This window comes from Xiphophorus hellerii, chromosome 19 (assembly GCF_003331165.1).
Source record: "Xiphophorus hellerii strain 12219 chromosome 19, Xiphophorus_hellerii-4.1, whole genome shotgun sequence".
NCBI classification, from domain to species: Eukaryota; Metazoa; Chordata; class Actinopteri; order Cyprinodontiformes; family Poeciliidae; genus Xiphophorus; species Xiphophorus hellerii.
Genome location: NC_045690.1, coordinates 18,241,131 through 18,255,681, shown reverse-complemented (window position 1 = coordinate 18,255,681; position 14,551 = coordinate 18,241,131). Strand labels below are relative to the sequence as shown.

The 14,551-nt window shown below is 39.9% G+C and overlaps 1 protein-coding gene across 1 annotated transcript; it reads left to right on the top strand.

The window, feature by feature from the left end:
* Nucleotides 1-2,399: 2,399 nt before the first annotated feature.
* LOC116709351 (RNA polymerase II elongation factor ELL-like) lies at nucleotides 2,400-14,077 on the top strand. Its single transcript, XM_032547825.1, has 12 exons — nucleotides 2,400-2,745; nucleotides 5,132-5,176; nucleotides 5,261-5,382; nucleotides 6,424-6,584; nucleotides 8,778-9,076; nucleotides 9,205-9,329; nucleotides 11,032-11,509; nucleotides 11,608-11,701; nucleotides 11,783-11,849; nucleotides 12,772-12,943; nucleotides 13,040-13,084; nucleotides 13,164-14,077. Exons 1-12 carry the CDS (start codon nucleotides 2,611-2,613, stop codon nucleotides 13,290-13,292), a joined length of 1,872 nt encoding a protein of 623 aa, XP_032403716.1. The 5' UTR covers nucleotides 2,400-2,610; the 3' UTR covers nucleotides 13,293-14,077.
* The last annotated feature ends 474 nt before the right edge of the window (nucleotides 14,078-14,551 follow it).

The window sequence follows — 14,551 nt, the reverse complement described above, 5'->3', positions numbered from 1 at the left end:
TGAAAATAAAGAAAACCCATTGAATTAGAAGGTGTGTCCAAACCTTTGGTCTGTACTGTATGTATATCTGTTTGGTCATAGATACTGCCTTAAGTTATGTAAAGCACTTTGTGTTCCCCATTACTTGCTTGAAAAATGCTCTGTAAACAAAGATTGACTGGTCGCTGTTTGGGAGCACTTAAACAGAAAACTTAAACCATAAAACAGTGATGTATGTCCCATTTCTAACCTATTAGTGTAACACAGAAAATCACATTTACAGCATCTATATCCTAGCCAACTCTGACTAGGTTTGCACTGCACTTCCTTCTACAACTCCTAGTTCATAATGTAAACACAGCCATGTGCATTTATACAGAATACCACACAGCTTTAGTCCTCAAGACAAATATGTCACAGACACAGGATTGCAGTTCAACTGGTTTTATCAGTGTGCCTCAGACAGTCTTGTACTCTTTTACCACCATCCCTTCAGCAAAGGCAGGCTTTGGCCTTTTTTTTTATTCTGCCTTTTAAGCATTTTTTCCCACAAAGAAACACAATAATACCGAATAACTGCCTCATCCTGAAAGTTACAGTTGTCTGTAATAAACTAGGATGGAGCACATTGTCATTGTTTTTGTTATTTCACAATTACAACAGTTTCATGATGTGGCCTTTATGTAATTCTGGCCTTAAGAGGGTTTAAAGCAGGGGTGTCAAACTCATTTTTGGTGGGGCCAAATAAAGATCATGAGTGCTCTTAAAGGGCCGGTTGTGCCAGAATGTATTGCTAAAACCTGTTGACAAACTGATAAAATATCAATGAGTTCTTCAAATTAAATAATATTATTGAATATCTTTTCAGTCCCTCCAGGATTTTGTGATTTTTTTGGGGGGGGAGGGATTTTTTGCAATAAAAAGTGTTTGTGGTAGTAATTTGGAAATATTTGCTCTTATTTATGACTGTAAATGTGACTTTTTATCACTCGTATTGATAATAGAGTATAATCTGACATCAATTAAGGCTGAGGCAGCTGTTTAGTACAAGTAAGAAAGGTTTTGAGAAAAATCTACAATAAACTCCCAACTATTAGCTGAGAAAAGTGCTGGGATTTGTTGACTTTGTGAATTTCCACAATAATTCTGAAGAAACTGGAGGGACTGATTGATATAATTTGGCAGTAAACAGATAAAAACTGAATTAATTTGGATGATAACATAATATTTAAGCACATTCAGTGTTTGGCCTAGAATCTTGAGGGCCACATAAAAACCTACTGCGGGCCGGATTTGGCCCACGGGCCTTGAGTTTGACAAATGTGGTTTAAAGGCTAAAACTGTGAAGCTGTAAAAACATAGTCCCTTCTCAGACTGGTATGGCAAACTACTTTACTATATAATTGTTTGACAAGCTCTTTTAACTCAGTTTTTCCCTGTCGCATAAGCACTTTCATTATGAAGAATTTCTAGAATTTTTACTTGCAGTTGTCATTAGAGTTGCCACAGACATCCCACTTCCATTAAATATGTGTTTTGCTAATGGCTCTACGGTGCGTCTATAGGACTTTTGCCTCGATGTCAGGAGGTATGATAGATACTGTAGCATGTTTCCACAAACTGCATATTTCTGGAAAGAAAATGTGATTTTAGAAGAAACTAAAGAAAAAATATATTTTCTCCATCCAATATATAATTTCATACATAGGGTAGGAATGAACATGCAGTTTATGTTGTGAAATAAAACAATTTCTGTAAAATATGTGTCTTTAAATAAACTGATTAAAGTTTTACGTGCTGTACGTGTTAATTACCTAACCGGGGGCAAAGTCACAAACTCTTGACTAAAACCAAAGTCTGTCATTTGCACTGCAATACATTCTTTATTGACCTGTAGTTTTGGACAGAGTAAGCTATTTGAAAATGATGTTGTGTCATTAGTTGTGGATCATGACAGTGAAGTTGGAAACTCATTTGTAGCTTACAGTTAAAGGGCTAATACGCTGGTTTTGGAGGAGGAACCTGGTCTGCATTTGATCACCTTTAGTTCAAAATCTAGGATTCTCGGACTGGTCAAATCTGGACTGGATTTATTTTTCTCTAAAAAGCTTCATTTTTATCAAGCTGAGATTTTTAAAACTTGGAGTTGTTTTATTCGTTTTTATTTATTGACATGTACTTAAATCTTTAGATAGACACGTCTAAATATTCATATCTATATCTAAATATATCTTTATATAATATATCTAAAGCCCTTTTCTGGTGGAAGACCACCGTCATGACAGGTGGTTTGAATTATATCTTATTACGGCCTGCCATAGCCTTCGCTCCCCCATTACCTCATGTAAAGGACCATTAGCATATTAGCATAGCGAGACGAGGACGAGAACCCCAACAAAAAGAGTGGAAGTGGTTACGTAAGACCTACGTAATGGCTTGTGCGTGTCTCTCGACCAATAGGATCCGCTTTGAGTTCAGCCGTAAGAGCGCGCCGCGGAGCGGCAGCAGAAGCCTCACAGCTCCGTGGAGGTCTTTCTTCGGATCCGAACCGGCCAATGTTTGCCCGTTTATATCTCGTCGGGCTGCTTTGGTTCGGAATATTTCTGACCGGGACGGGAGGATTGTGGCGCGATGTCGACTCTGAGGGAGAAGCAGTGTTACGGACTGTCCAGCGGTAAACTGAACCTCGGCGGCAACGTCTCTGTTTTTCACGTAAAACTCACTGACAGCGCGGCAAGAGCCATTGGTACCTTTCAAAACGGCAAGGTGGGTCTTCACGCCGCTCTTCCTCTCAGTAAATTGTGCTGCATGAACTTGTTACGGGGGCTCTCGCTTGATTTAAAAACGAGGCGACGGGGGTTGTGCTGTGAATTTCGGCCGAAGTTCACCGCCACCTTCCCCCGCTGGTAGTTGCTACCAACGAGCCCCCTTTTTTGTTGCCAATACATGTTGCATAATGCAACGCGGAAACATGTTGTGTGTGTGTGTGTGTGTGTTATGAAGCGTGTAGCAAGCTGCTGGCCAAGTCCAAACAGGCTTCTGGCAAAGTATGAGGGCATCTAATCAGTGTGGAGGACAGGAGACAGAAAGTGAAGCTGTGGGGGTGAAGGTTTGTAGTAGGAGGGAATATTTGGATTGGCCTGAAGAAACTCCACGCTGGACATTGAATGATATTATACTTTCTTCTAAAACTAGGCCGTGGCAGAGTGACTGAGCTCAAAATCAACCATTTAACCCAGTAAATCACCACTGAATCAGATGCTGCAGGAAGTCTAATGTAACAGGCACTTCCTCAATTCAGCAATTCCTTGTAAGAGGGTTGGAAACTCCTCGGTGAGGAAATTACAGGCACCTCTTTGAATGCTTAAACGTGAAACCCCCGATTGATCTCGTCGTAATTTGACCTGAAGTGGCGATGATGAGACAGAAACGGCGGGGGAAATCACCTAAGCCCAAGGAGAGCTTCGCGGCTCTTCAGATCACACTTGCGCACAATCACGCAGGAAAAAGTAAGACATCTGCACACGCATACAAGCAGGGCCAGACCCTGTGCTGGCAGCCAGCTCACACTGCGCTCTCAACAGGTGGACTCCCCATTTAAAAAGGTCAGTTAGATTGTAGTCACTGCATACTTTCCATCAGGACTGCAGGCGTGTCACTTTGGCTCTGTGATCTGTGTGTTTTCCCCTCAGGCGTGAGCTTTTTTCATTTCACTCAATGTGATAACGCAGCTTTATTTTCGCTGTGTCATGATCTTTGAACAAATTTATAATGCTGAATCTGCTGTATGTTTGCATAGATAATCAAAATGTTGTTTGTGTTTTTTCACAACTCATTGGTCATAAAATCAAAGGTGAATCTGAGGGAAGGTTGAAATGTTGCGCAGACATGGGTCACGGATGTATTTACTGTAAATGAAAGCACTTGCTAAAGAGTTCGTGCTTGAACTTATTCACATTGTTGGCATATTTTAGGCACAAACCTCAATGCTATTCAGGTTTTATGACCAGCACACAATAAAGGATTGTTTTTCGTTTGTTTTTTTTTCAAAGAAAAATGTATTTATACAGTAAAGCTGCAGAATAAATAGCAAATATTGCTTCATTTTTTGCAAAAGACTGTCTGGAGAACAGTTTATATATTCCAAGTGTTATGAACTTGCATTTTAAATGCTAAGGTAATATTTAGCCAGCTGGACAGAGTCTCACGTCATTAGATGATCACCAATCAAATGAAGCTGCTCAAAATATTAAGTCTCAAGAGCGTAGGAAGCAAAATGAAAAAGACACAGGAGAAAATAGGCACATATCACAATTGGTAACAGATTTAACAATCCAATCGCCATTGCAAGGTTGCAGGCTGGACAAGAAGCAAAGCAGAGAAGCAGCCATGAAGGAAAGTCTTGAAAGAATCAGTCAACAACTTTTAGTTGGGGAGCTCACAGATTTTTGCCTTATTTAGTGGCAAGAATGAAGTCATTATTGAATTAAAACGATAAGAGTGGCGTGCCACAAATCACGTGCATGGACACAGAAAACATGGAAGAAGCTCTGGTCAAACGTGACCAAAAGTAAATTTTTCAGCAAGTCATGCGTGCGTCGGAAAACTAACCCGTCACATTATTATCAACATGTGAAAGATGGTGACATCAACAGTCTGTGGGATGTTTTTATTGAGCAAGAACAGGGAAGTTGGTCAAATTGGAAAGGGAGATGAATTGAGCTAAAACTTGGATAATCACCCTCAATCGGGGAAATGACTCTAAACCTACAGCCAGACAAACAATCGAATCCAGAATCTGACAAGAGGCACACTCTTAAAAACCTGCAGCTCTAATGGCAGCAAAAAAGTACAGTACAAACACAGAAGCTGAGAACAAATTCATGCCACAATTTTCAGATATTTATTTGCAAAACATTATAAAAAATACTTTATAACTTATCTTTTCTCTGCATATGAAAATCAAACACTATTTTGTTGGTCTATTATACAAAAACCAAATGAATTGCACTGGTTTGTTTATGTAAAGTAACAAAACATGGAGAAGTTTAGTACTTTTTCTAAGAGCTGTGTGTTAATGTCACACTCATACTGAATTACTACGCACAAAATTCTGCTTGATATCCTGTTTTTTTCTTCTTCTGTTTTTTAGAGCTCGTCTTCCTGTCCTACCATCACCTTCAGTGGAAATCAAGGGGTAAGATGATCTGCTATTTCTGCTCCCTAAATACTGTATTTTCCCACATATTGTATCTTAAAAGATATCCAATCTCTGTTGTAGAGAATTGCCGTACCTTGCTCAGAAAATGGAAATGAAGCGAGGATCTTCACCTTCGGAGTGACCAACGTCGCTCGAAACAGTCCCCACGGTAGCTTTGACTGCGTCCAGCAGCACGACGCAGGGTAAGCCATAAAGAAACAGCCAGCAAAAACATAAATATCGACTGCATTATTCATTTTGAGCAAGTGAACAGCCGGCTTTTCTAAATAACAGCCACCGTTGGGACCTTATCGTAGCATTTAGTCATAGCGGTTAACTGTTGCAAAAAGTAGTGTTTAGATATATTCAATGGGATGGATGATGCCAACGTTTCCACATCCTATATGTTTCATGCCAGACTGTGATTACGGTAATAGGAAAAAGGAAAGTGCCTTTACTATACCCTCCTGAGCCTTCCTGTTATCTACTGAAAGTCTTTCTCTCTGTTGCTCTCTTCCAGCCTGAACAAGCTTTTCTTGACCTGTTGTAGAAAGTAGTTTATATTTGAAATGGTTTCTTGCATTGATGTGGGCCCTTCATTCATGAAACACTTCACTGGCTTTGAAAATAGCAACTTTTATTGTCTTCTTCTCAGTGTTTTTTTTAAAAACAATTTGTCCATTTCAAGTGTTATTAGCTGAAAGCTTTTAGCATGGTACGTTCTCTTATCAAAAGAAGACGACATTTTTGAGTTCCTACTTGTTGATCTAGCCAGTTTCTCTGTGTAAAATGTGAATAAAGGTTGGACTTTTCAATTCTCCTCTAGTAAAGAGAAGTTGTTGTTTTTTTTTTTAATAAATCAGCCACAGTTGGGCTTCTGGTTAGGCAAATTACTTTCCTTAACAGCTAACAGGTCATGTTGCCTGCAGCAACATTATCACATAAAGTTGCATTGTTGACGTTATCTTTGGATTTGATTGCCAGAGGAAACCTGGGAAGCAGAGAAGAGAATTTAAATAACGTCGAGGACGGAAATTAAATCCCTCCTGTGGAGTCCTGACGGAATCAGAACTGACGCGCTTTAGAGCTGTTCCTAAAAACTGAATTGGACTCGGCCGGCGAAACTGTCTGGCTGATGCAAGCAGGCATCAACTTAAGCAACCGGGTTCTCTGAAGCAGGTTTTTTTATTAGGAGCCTAAATCATGGCAGGCTGAATGCTGACTGTCCCCCGTCGTGCTCTCAGTGCTGCCGAGGAGCTGACATGTCTCGGAGTGATTCAGAAGAAGATGACAGTCAACGCCACAGATGACTCGTACGATAAGGCTCGCCAGAGCATGGCCCAGGCCGAGGAGGAGACGCGCAGCAGAGGGGCCATCGTCATCAAGAACGGCGCACGCTACCAGGGTAAGAACGGAAAAGCACTCGCATGTCTGCAGCGTGTGTGTGATTATACAACCAGAAACCCAGCGCAAGGCAGGCGCTTGGCCTGAAGGCAATTCTCTACTGTGCTTCTGATATCCTGAAAATGCTGTCAGCCATATTGCATTGGTTGCCTTGGAAACATGTGTAGTAAACAGATATTTTAAGGGTTGCTTTCTTTTTCTTTTATTTTCTTCCTGCACATTTTGTCCCTTTTCTTGGTGATTGCATTTCAGTTTAGCACAAAAATGGACCATGCGAATCCAGAACAATCAGTTTTGCTCTCCGCGTTGTAGAGCCAGCGCTTTAGCTTTTCCTTGTACTACCACTGTTGTTGCATATCCAACCACCAAACCACTTCCTCCTGAGATGATGTTAGTCACTGTCATCATCTCTCAGTGAACACACACACAAACTCATACAAATTTAGCATGTTAAGTTATGATGAGTCTGTTGTTTTAGAGGAAGCTTAAAGGAGGGGTAGGGGCAAATCAACATTATTCATGCCAGGGTTGTGCAACAGTGTGGTTATGTCTTAAATTAGATTGCTACATCTGCTCACTGCGCTCTGTGTGTGTGTGTGTTTGTGTCTTTCTAACCTGACTGTGACTTTCTGGTGGGTTGAACTGAGGTCTTCTTTTTTTTCTATTCACAACTCTGCAAGTGGAGAAAGTTAAGATATAATGACTTCCTCCTCTCATGTCTAATCTTGTCTAAAATGATTTAACAACCTCATTGTTGATACATATTTAGCATAGACTCTGGGGATTAAGTAACACTTTTTTATTTAAACTAACATAACATAATATAGGATTACGTTTTGAATTAAAAATCTTTTATTGTAAGGGCCTGTTTTTTTGTGGGTAACCTGAAAGGCTGCCTATTAAACTGAGTTTAGATCAGTCATCTCTTGGCTCCCGTAGATTGATTGCTAAACTCCTATGAATTGCAAACATTCTTAAGAAGGTTGTAACATAGACACTCTTACACACAGGAAATGATTATAAACCTTGAATAATACTAAATTGGTTTTTCACTGTGTGTGCTCTCCTCTGAATTGTGCTGTGATGAGGTCGTATTTACTGTCACTGTTGGTAATTCAGTGTTTTTTCAGACAATAATTTGTTGGACACGTATATCTAAGAAATTGTCTGCTGCAGAATCAGACTTCTTCACTAGCTCTTAAGGATGTAGTTGCACAGAGTTTTTTACTTGGCCTCGTTTTATTTTATTTACTTCTCATGCATCAAATTTTATGGGTGATTTGGACATGAATAATTAGGATATTTTGGGATGTTTAATGCAAAAACTTGAACTAACTTTAAAAAAACAAACCTTGATTTTCTGCAAGCATTAAACCCATTGTGTAAAGAGCTTTTTTGGCTCTTTACACAACCTTTCTATGTGACTGACATCAGGACTTTGTGATGGCCACTTCGAAACATTGACTTTGTTGTCCTTAAGACCGGTGTTATGCTGAGGGTCAGTGCTTATCCATGTGTGACAAGGCCTGTTTTAACTTCCTGGCTGATCTCTTGAGATGTTGCTTCAATATTTTATCATAATCTTCATTCTTCAGTCCCTCCTGCAGCCAGACAGCCTCAGAACATAAAAGTACCAGTGCCGCTCTTCACTTTGAGGTGTGCTAGCTTAGTTTCCTCCAAAACTAACGACAGTCATCATGGCTAAACACTTCACTTTAGTTTGATTAGACCACGAGACATGTCTCTACAGCTTGGGGTTGTGTCTCTTTGTGTATTTGCAAACCATAATCTTGCTTGTTGTGTTGCTTTTGAACTAATGGCTTCCTCCTGTCTGAATGGACTGTGAGCCCCTGTCTGTACAGGACTTGTCTCACCGTGGATAATGACGCTCTCTCTCCAGCTACAGCCGGTTCCTTCACAAAGACTTAAGCTTTTGTTCTGGGGCTTTCGCACAAATTTCCCAAAGCACATCCATGTCTGGGACTCGGAACCTAAACTTGTCTAGTAATGAGGAGGTTTTATTTTTAGAACAGTATTTGTGAGTGCGATGCTCTAACTGTAGCAATAAGGACAAAATGTACTTTTTTTTTGGTAGTGTGACTGTTTATCTGGAAGATGCTATAAACACAATTTCTAAATGTACTTATTGGTGATGCCTTTCCCCTCCCCCTTTCTTTCTTAATTTCTATCTCAGGCAGGAAGGTGACTGTGCGAGCTCCAGCTCCAGCGCTGGCCAAGCTGACCAAGCCCAAACACTCGTCTCACTCCCTCCTCAACAACATCAAGAGGGGGGTCAGCCTGCCAAGGCAGAGGAAGGGTCCCTGTCCAGTGAGTAGGAAAAGTGTCGGTGACATTAGGGAGCGACCCCTCAGGGAGAGAGTGATGCACCTGCTGGCTCTGAGGCCGTACAAGAGGCCCGAGCTGATCCTGAGGCTGCAGAAAGACGGGATTGCAGACGGAGACAAAGACGTGCTGGACGCAGTTATGATGGAGGTGATGAAGTTACTTTGACGTTGTGGGAATGAATCCAATAAAACATCAGAATAATTTTACTGCCGTTCGACGTATGGTGCAGGAAGAAATTCGAACAGACTGACGGAGGTGGCCTGTTTGTTTTGCAGGTGGGACAGCTCAGTAACAGAGACAGCACATTTGTCCTGAAGGACGGCCTGTACAAGGAGCTGCAGAAGGACTGGCCAGGCTACACCTCAGGGGACCAGCAGCTGCTAAAACGAATCCTTGTCAGGTAATAAAAATGAATCCTCACTGTTTGTTTTGTTGTTCTATCAGACAGTTATTTGCTGTTTTAATCAGTCATCTTTATTATATTTATCAATGCCGGTTTACCAGCTGCTTGAGTAGAAAACCACTCGCACTTAAATAGAAAATAAATTTGTTAGTAAGATTGTCGCAGAGGGTGAAGGTCAGAGAGTGAAGATGAGAGAGTGATATCTTGTAAACAACATTACTTTGGTTTCAAGTCATGCAGTTGTACTGAGCGGCAGCTTGAGGATCATCAACAGCCTCCTTTGGCGTTGCATAAACTGAGTGAAGTATGGTGTCACCTGCATGAAGTCACTCTTAAGCTGGAAATGTATTTTGCTGAAAGTTCTCAATAAAAATGAAAATTAAAACTCATTCTAAAATTAGCTAAATATGAATCAAAAGGCCAACATTCTCAGAACTGAAATGGCTTAAAGAATTTAATAAGGAGCTCTTCCACGGTAGGTTCACCTGTACCGGCATTTTCATGATTCCTCTATTGCAGTTCATCTTTAGACAATCCTGCAGCAACAGACGCATGAAGTATAAAAGTCACATCGCTTGATCGGCTCGCGTGTGTTAAACACAAACCACTGACGGTGTGACAAGAACTCGGCCTTAAATAGAAACGTGCATGACTTTATATGTGTGCCACCAACCTGAATGTACAGTGAAACTGATGTGAGCGCATATGTTGTGTATTTTTTTATTTTACTATTCAAATAAAAAAAATAGCTTGTTTTAAGCATTAAATAGCTTGTTTTAAGATTCACTGGTGGTTTATTTAATTTGAATTTAGCTGAAGTGCAAAAAGCTTCTTATTTATTTAAATGATGTTTTTTGGTATATGTTTTTTTAAGACTCTATAGTTAGTTTAAGTATTGTCAATAATATCTTCCAGTAACCCTAACCCTATTTTAAAATTTTATATCAACTTTTAACTTTTTTCTTTTTTATTATTATATTTTTATTTAGAAAGACTTCCATCACATTTGTTAATTACAGCTTTACCCATTTAAGATTGTTCATGAGGATAGAAGCAGAGAGTCCAAGTGATTTTGCCCATACTGCCTGTCTGGTATTTTCTCTTTCAGACTATTACTAACTTTAGTTGTGAACGATAACAAAAATGGCAGTTGCACCACCTCAAGCACTAAAAACCACAAGAACATAAAAGGGCAGCACACATAATTCACAAGTGCAGTCAAATGAAGTCAAATCTAAATGGTTTTACATACTCAGTCCGTTTGGTACAGTTCTTATAAAATTTTTCTTTTTCAACTTGGAGGCAAAAAGAAATCTTTTCCATAACATAAATCTGGTAAACAATTTCAATCCATTCATCGATAGTGAGTGGATCTGGTTTCAGCCATTTCCTCGTGACGGCTTTCTTACTGGTTGCCAGTAGAATAGCCAGCAGTTTTTTTTGTCTTTATTTTAAAAACATTTTTAACACAAAAACACAGTTGGCTGTTGCTGGACCGCCCCAGCAACCTTACCAGTGGGCTTAGCAAGATTTCTGGGGGAAACTCTGCGGTGCATCTATCATTTACTTGGTTCCTTATTTTTGTGTTTTCCTGCTTAACCAGGAAAAAGCCACAGCTTTCCATGCCTCCCACTTAAAACAACATTTTATTTCTGCGTTCTGCCTGCTTGATTGTTGATGTACAATGCTTTCCTTGCAGGAGACTTTTCCAACCACAGCAGAACCTCCTCACTGTCCCCGAGGCCCAGGTCAGCCCTCTTCGGGAGACCCCCAACTCATCACCTGCACACCGCCCAAAACACTCCCTCCTCGATGAATACGCCGATCCTCTGGCCAGCAAGAAGCCCAGAATATCTCACCTGACGAGCAAATCAACGAGTGAGAATTTCAGACTGAGGTCTTCTAAACAGGAGGCTCAGAAAGACGCCGAAGCAACAGCAGAGGACGGGCAAAACAACTCGCTTAACCCCAAAAGACTTTTTGACTCGCTGTCAGCAGTTTGTCAGCAGGAAGCAGAAGTGGCTAAAAGACTGGAACAGACGGATGCTCCTGAAGAGGAACCTAGAGACCCAGAAGAGCAACAGAAACCCAAGTCGGATCACCCCTCTCTGCCCCTGATGGTGCCCAATCTGAGCAGACATACGGTCAAAAAGAAGAAGAGCAAACACAAAGATCAGGTGAGAAAACAGACACCTGCTTTAAGGTGGTTGTTTTTTATTTTTAATGGGATTTCAATTTTAGGTAATCTGTTGATATTTTTTATGTTTTTTTTAAGGAGAAAGAAGAATGGAGAGACAAAAAGCAAAGGAGAAAAGATAAAGATTGCAGTTCAGATTATTCAAATAACGATGCTCCTTTGCAATGCACAGGTAAGAACTGACAGACTTGGTGAAACCGTTAATTTCTCTGTACTTTTCTCCTCACTTACAGCTTTTCTTTGTTTCTTTCAGAGACGAGTAAGCTAATGTTTGACTCCAATGTACCTCAAGTTGACACTGACTCAGCAGACTATTTATCGTAAGTAGTTTGTTTGACCTAGTTGCATTCCTGTTTAAGCAATAGTTTGCTTTCCTGTTCCCCTGCAACCTGCAGGAGAGCAAACATAGGAATGCGTCTTTACAAAACCGGGGGTCTTTCATTGAGGTCTGAAGTTACAGCCGTATAAAGCCGTATAAAGGAAAACGCTCGCAGGGCACCAAAATGTATTTTTTCCAAACTAAAAATGCAAAACAAATTTTTAATAAAACGGGTCATTCAAAACAATGTGAATTATCTCTGTTTCTATAAGGAGAATTGATTATCTTTTATAGTCACTACTTCAATTTCAATAAAGTACTGTCATGTTTTAACTTTTGCAGTTTATAGTGAGCACAAGTATTATTGTGCTACCGTTTTCTTTTCAGATGTTTAGCTGCTCAAAAATGTGAGCAACACAGAAAATGATTAATATGAAATCCAATTATTATTTGTATGCTATTTATTACAAAATCAATATTGCAATATTTAAGGATATATTGAATCACATCGATTTCAAATTTAAATCTAACCCAAAGAATCTAAATTGAATTGACTTGGGAGTTTCTTGATACCCAGCCCTTGTGATTATTCTTTCCCATCTCAATAAAAACCTAAACAGTCAATATTTTATTGACATGAAGTAGTTTTTTTTTTTTTTTTGGTCTTATAATTCTGTTCAGTAGTTATTTTTTTTGGAAGTCTCTAGTCGACTTACAGATGCAACTTTCAGGGATCTGTAAGTTGTGGTAGATCCATAACTTATGAAGGATCTCACATATCATGTAACATAAACATAAATAATTTATGTTATTTATTTTTGGGTCGATTGGTTCACCTTCTAATAGGATAGAAAGCATAAAGTCAGAGCAATAATGGATGCTTTCCTGCTCAAACCAGTATGTTTTCTTTTTTCTTTGTGCAGGAAGTACACGGCCATTTCCAGCCACAACCAGAGACAGAGCTATAAACTGGACTTCAATAAGGAGTACAGCGAGTACAGAGACTTGCACGCTCGCATCGACAGCGTCACGCAGCAGTTCATGGACCTGGACACTCAGCTCAAGCAACTTCACCACGAGTCACACAAATACAAGGTAAGCTATAAGAAGAAAAATACGCATTTTATTGAAGGTGTGGATATTTCCTGCTTGTTCTGATTTCTGTGTTGTTTGTTTTTTTTTTCCTCTCAGACTGTTCGGAATAAAATCCTACAAGAGTACCGGAAAATTAAAAAAGTAACTCTCCTCTTTTTCTGAACAAATGTTTCCTCTGGTTCGCCTGGAGGTAATCAGTGTTCTTTGTTTGTCTCTTTAGTCCAATCCCAACTACAATCAAGACAAAGTTCGCTGTGAATATCTACACAACAAGCTGGCTCACATCAAGAAGCTCATATCAGACTTTGATCAGCAGCAGATCACAGTGGATCACTCCGGCCCCAAATGAAGCGCCCGGCTGGGGAGAATTCGAGGAGAAAGGAAACATCCTGAGGCTGCTGAGCTCAGCGCCATCATCCTGCAGCCGTCATGGCTGGAGCAACCTGCTGTAAACATCAGCAGTGTTCAGAGTACAGAAAAGTGGCTTATTTTCTTAGACAGCGAGGAGCTCTCACTGTCTGCACTGATGTGGTGCAGACACGAGAAGTCGCTGCAGTTCTGTTCAGGCGGCTCAAACTGGAAACGGGTGCTGAGATGAGCTACTAACCCTGAAAACATTTAGCAGGTCCTCATCTCTTGTTATACTTTAGTTGTGAAGTATCGCTTGTGTGTTCTGGTTGCCAGGTTGGTGTTCAAGTTTTAACCTGAGAAAACTGCATGCTGTACATACCCAGAAAGTCCGCATGATTTGTCAGGTGAGGGTTATTTTTTTTTCTTTGTGACGGCAGCTAGGACAATACAAAGGCCTGTCCTTCAGTGTTATTTAAGCTGGGTGAGCTCTTCATCTGTTAGCTGTTCATCAGTTTGGATAAAATCATTTAAAAATCCACTTGGACCCAGGACTCATTGTTCATCAACTGCGTAATCAGAGAACGTACTCTTGACATTTGCTGAAAGTGTAAATTACAAATGGTTGAAACTAATGTACAGAGCCTTCCATACTGTAAGCAGAGATGATTTAAAGAAAACACTGTAATCTGAAAATAATGCATGTTGTGTACTTTGCAGACTGTATGATGAGAAAAACTAAAGGTATTGTCAAAGTTTCTAATAAATAATTTTGTATGGATTCAAGTTCTCATTTTTTTCTTGGATTTTTACTGGTGTGCATAATAGGATGTTATAACTTCTTGTTGTGTTTTCTTTTGTGTCAAGTGATGATTGCATTGTCCATCCATTTCTTTTCTCAGTGTGATCCCTTTGCTGTTATTATAGTTCTGGACGTCGTTAAGATAGACATCATATGAGCATTTTTGACGGATGTGCTGATTATTCAAGGTGAAACTAGAAGTAGATAATCAAGTTTAAATAAGTTGGGGTTTTTCTAAGCTTCACATACAATATCAAGTTGTACACATAGTACCAAAGACACTCCTTTAATAAGTGGATAAATGTTCAAAAGGTTATGGTTGTATATTTGAAAAGGGAAAAATCACCTCAGTAGTTTAATTTTATGGGGCAGACCTGACTAGCAAACATTATTTACGAATACTAAATGAGGTTAAAGTTGGAGGCCAATGCATAAGCCGGTAGTTGGCCTTATCCCAG

What these genes read in the sequence shown, in the direction of transcription:
- LOC116709351 (XM_032547825.1), top strand. Translation starts at nt 2,611, where the DNA reads ATGTCGACTCTGAGGGAGAAGCAGTGTTACGGACTGTCCAGCGGTAAA. An exon ending in GTACCTTTCAAAACGGCAAG is followed by an intron (nt 2,746 to 5,131) that starts GTGGGTCTTCAC and finishes TCTGTTTTTTAG; the next exon opens with AGCTCGTCTTCCTGTCCTAC. An exon ending in AGTACCGGAAAATTAAAAAA is followed by an intron (nt 13,085 to 13,163) that starts GTAACTCTCCTC and finishes TTGTCTCTTTAG; the next exon opens with TCCAATCCCAACTACAATCA.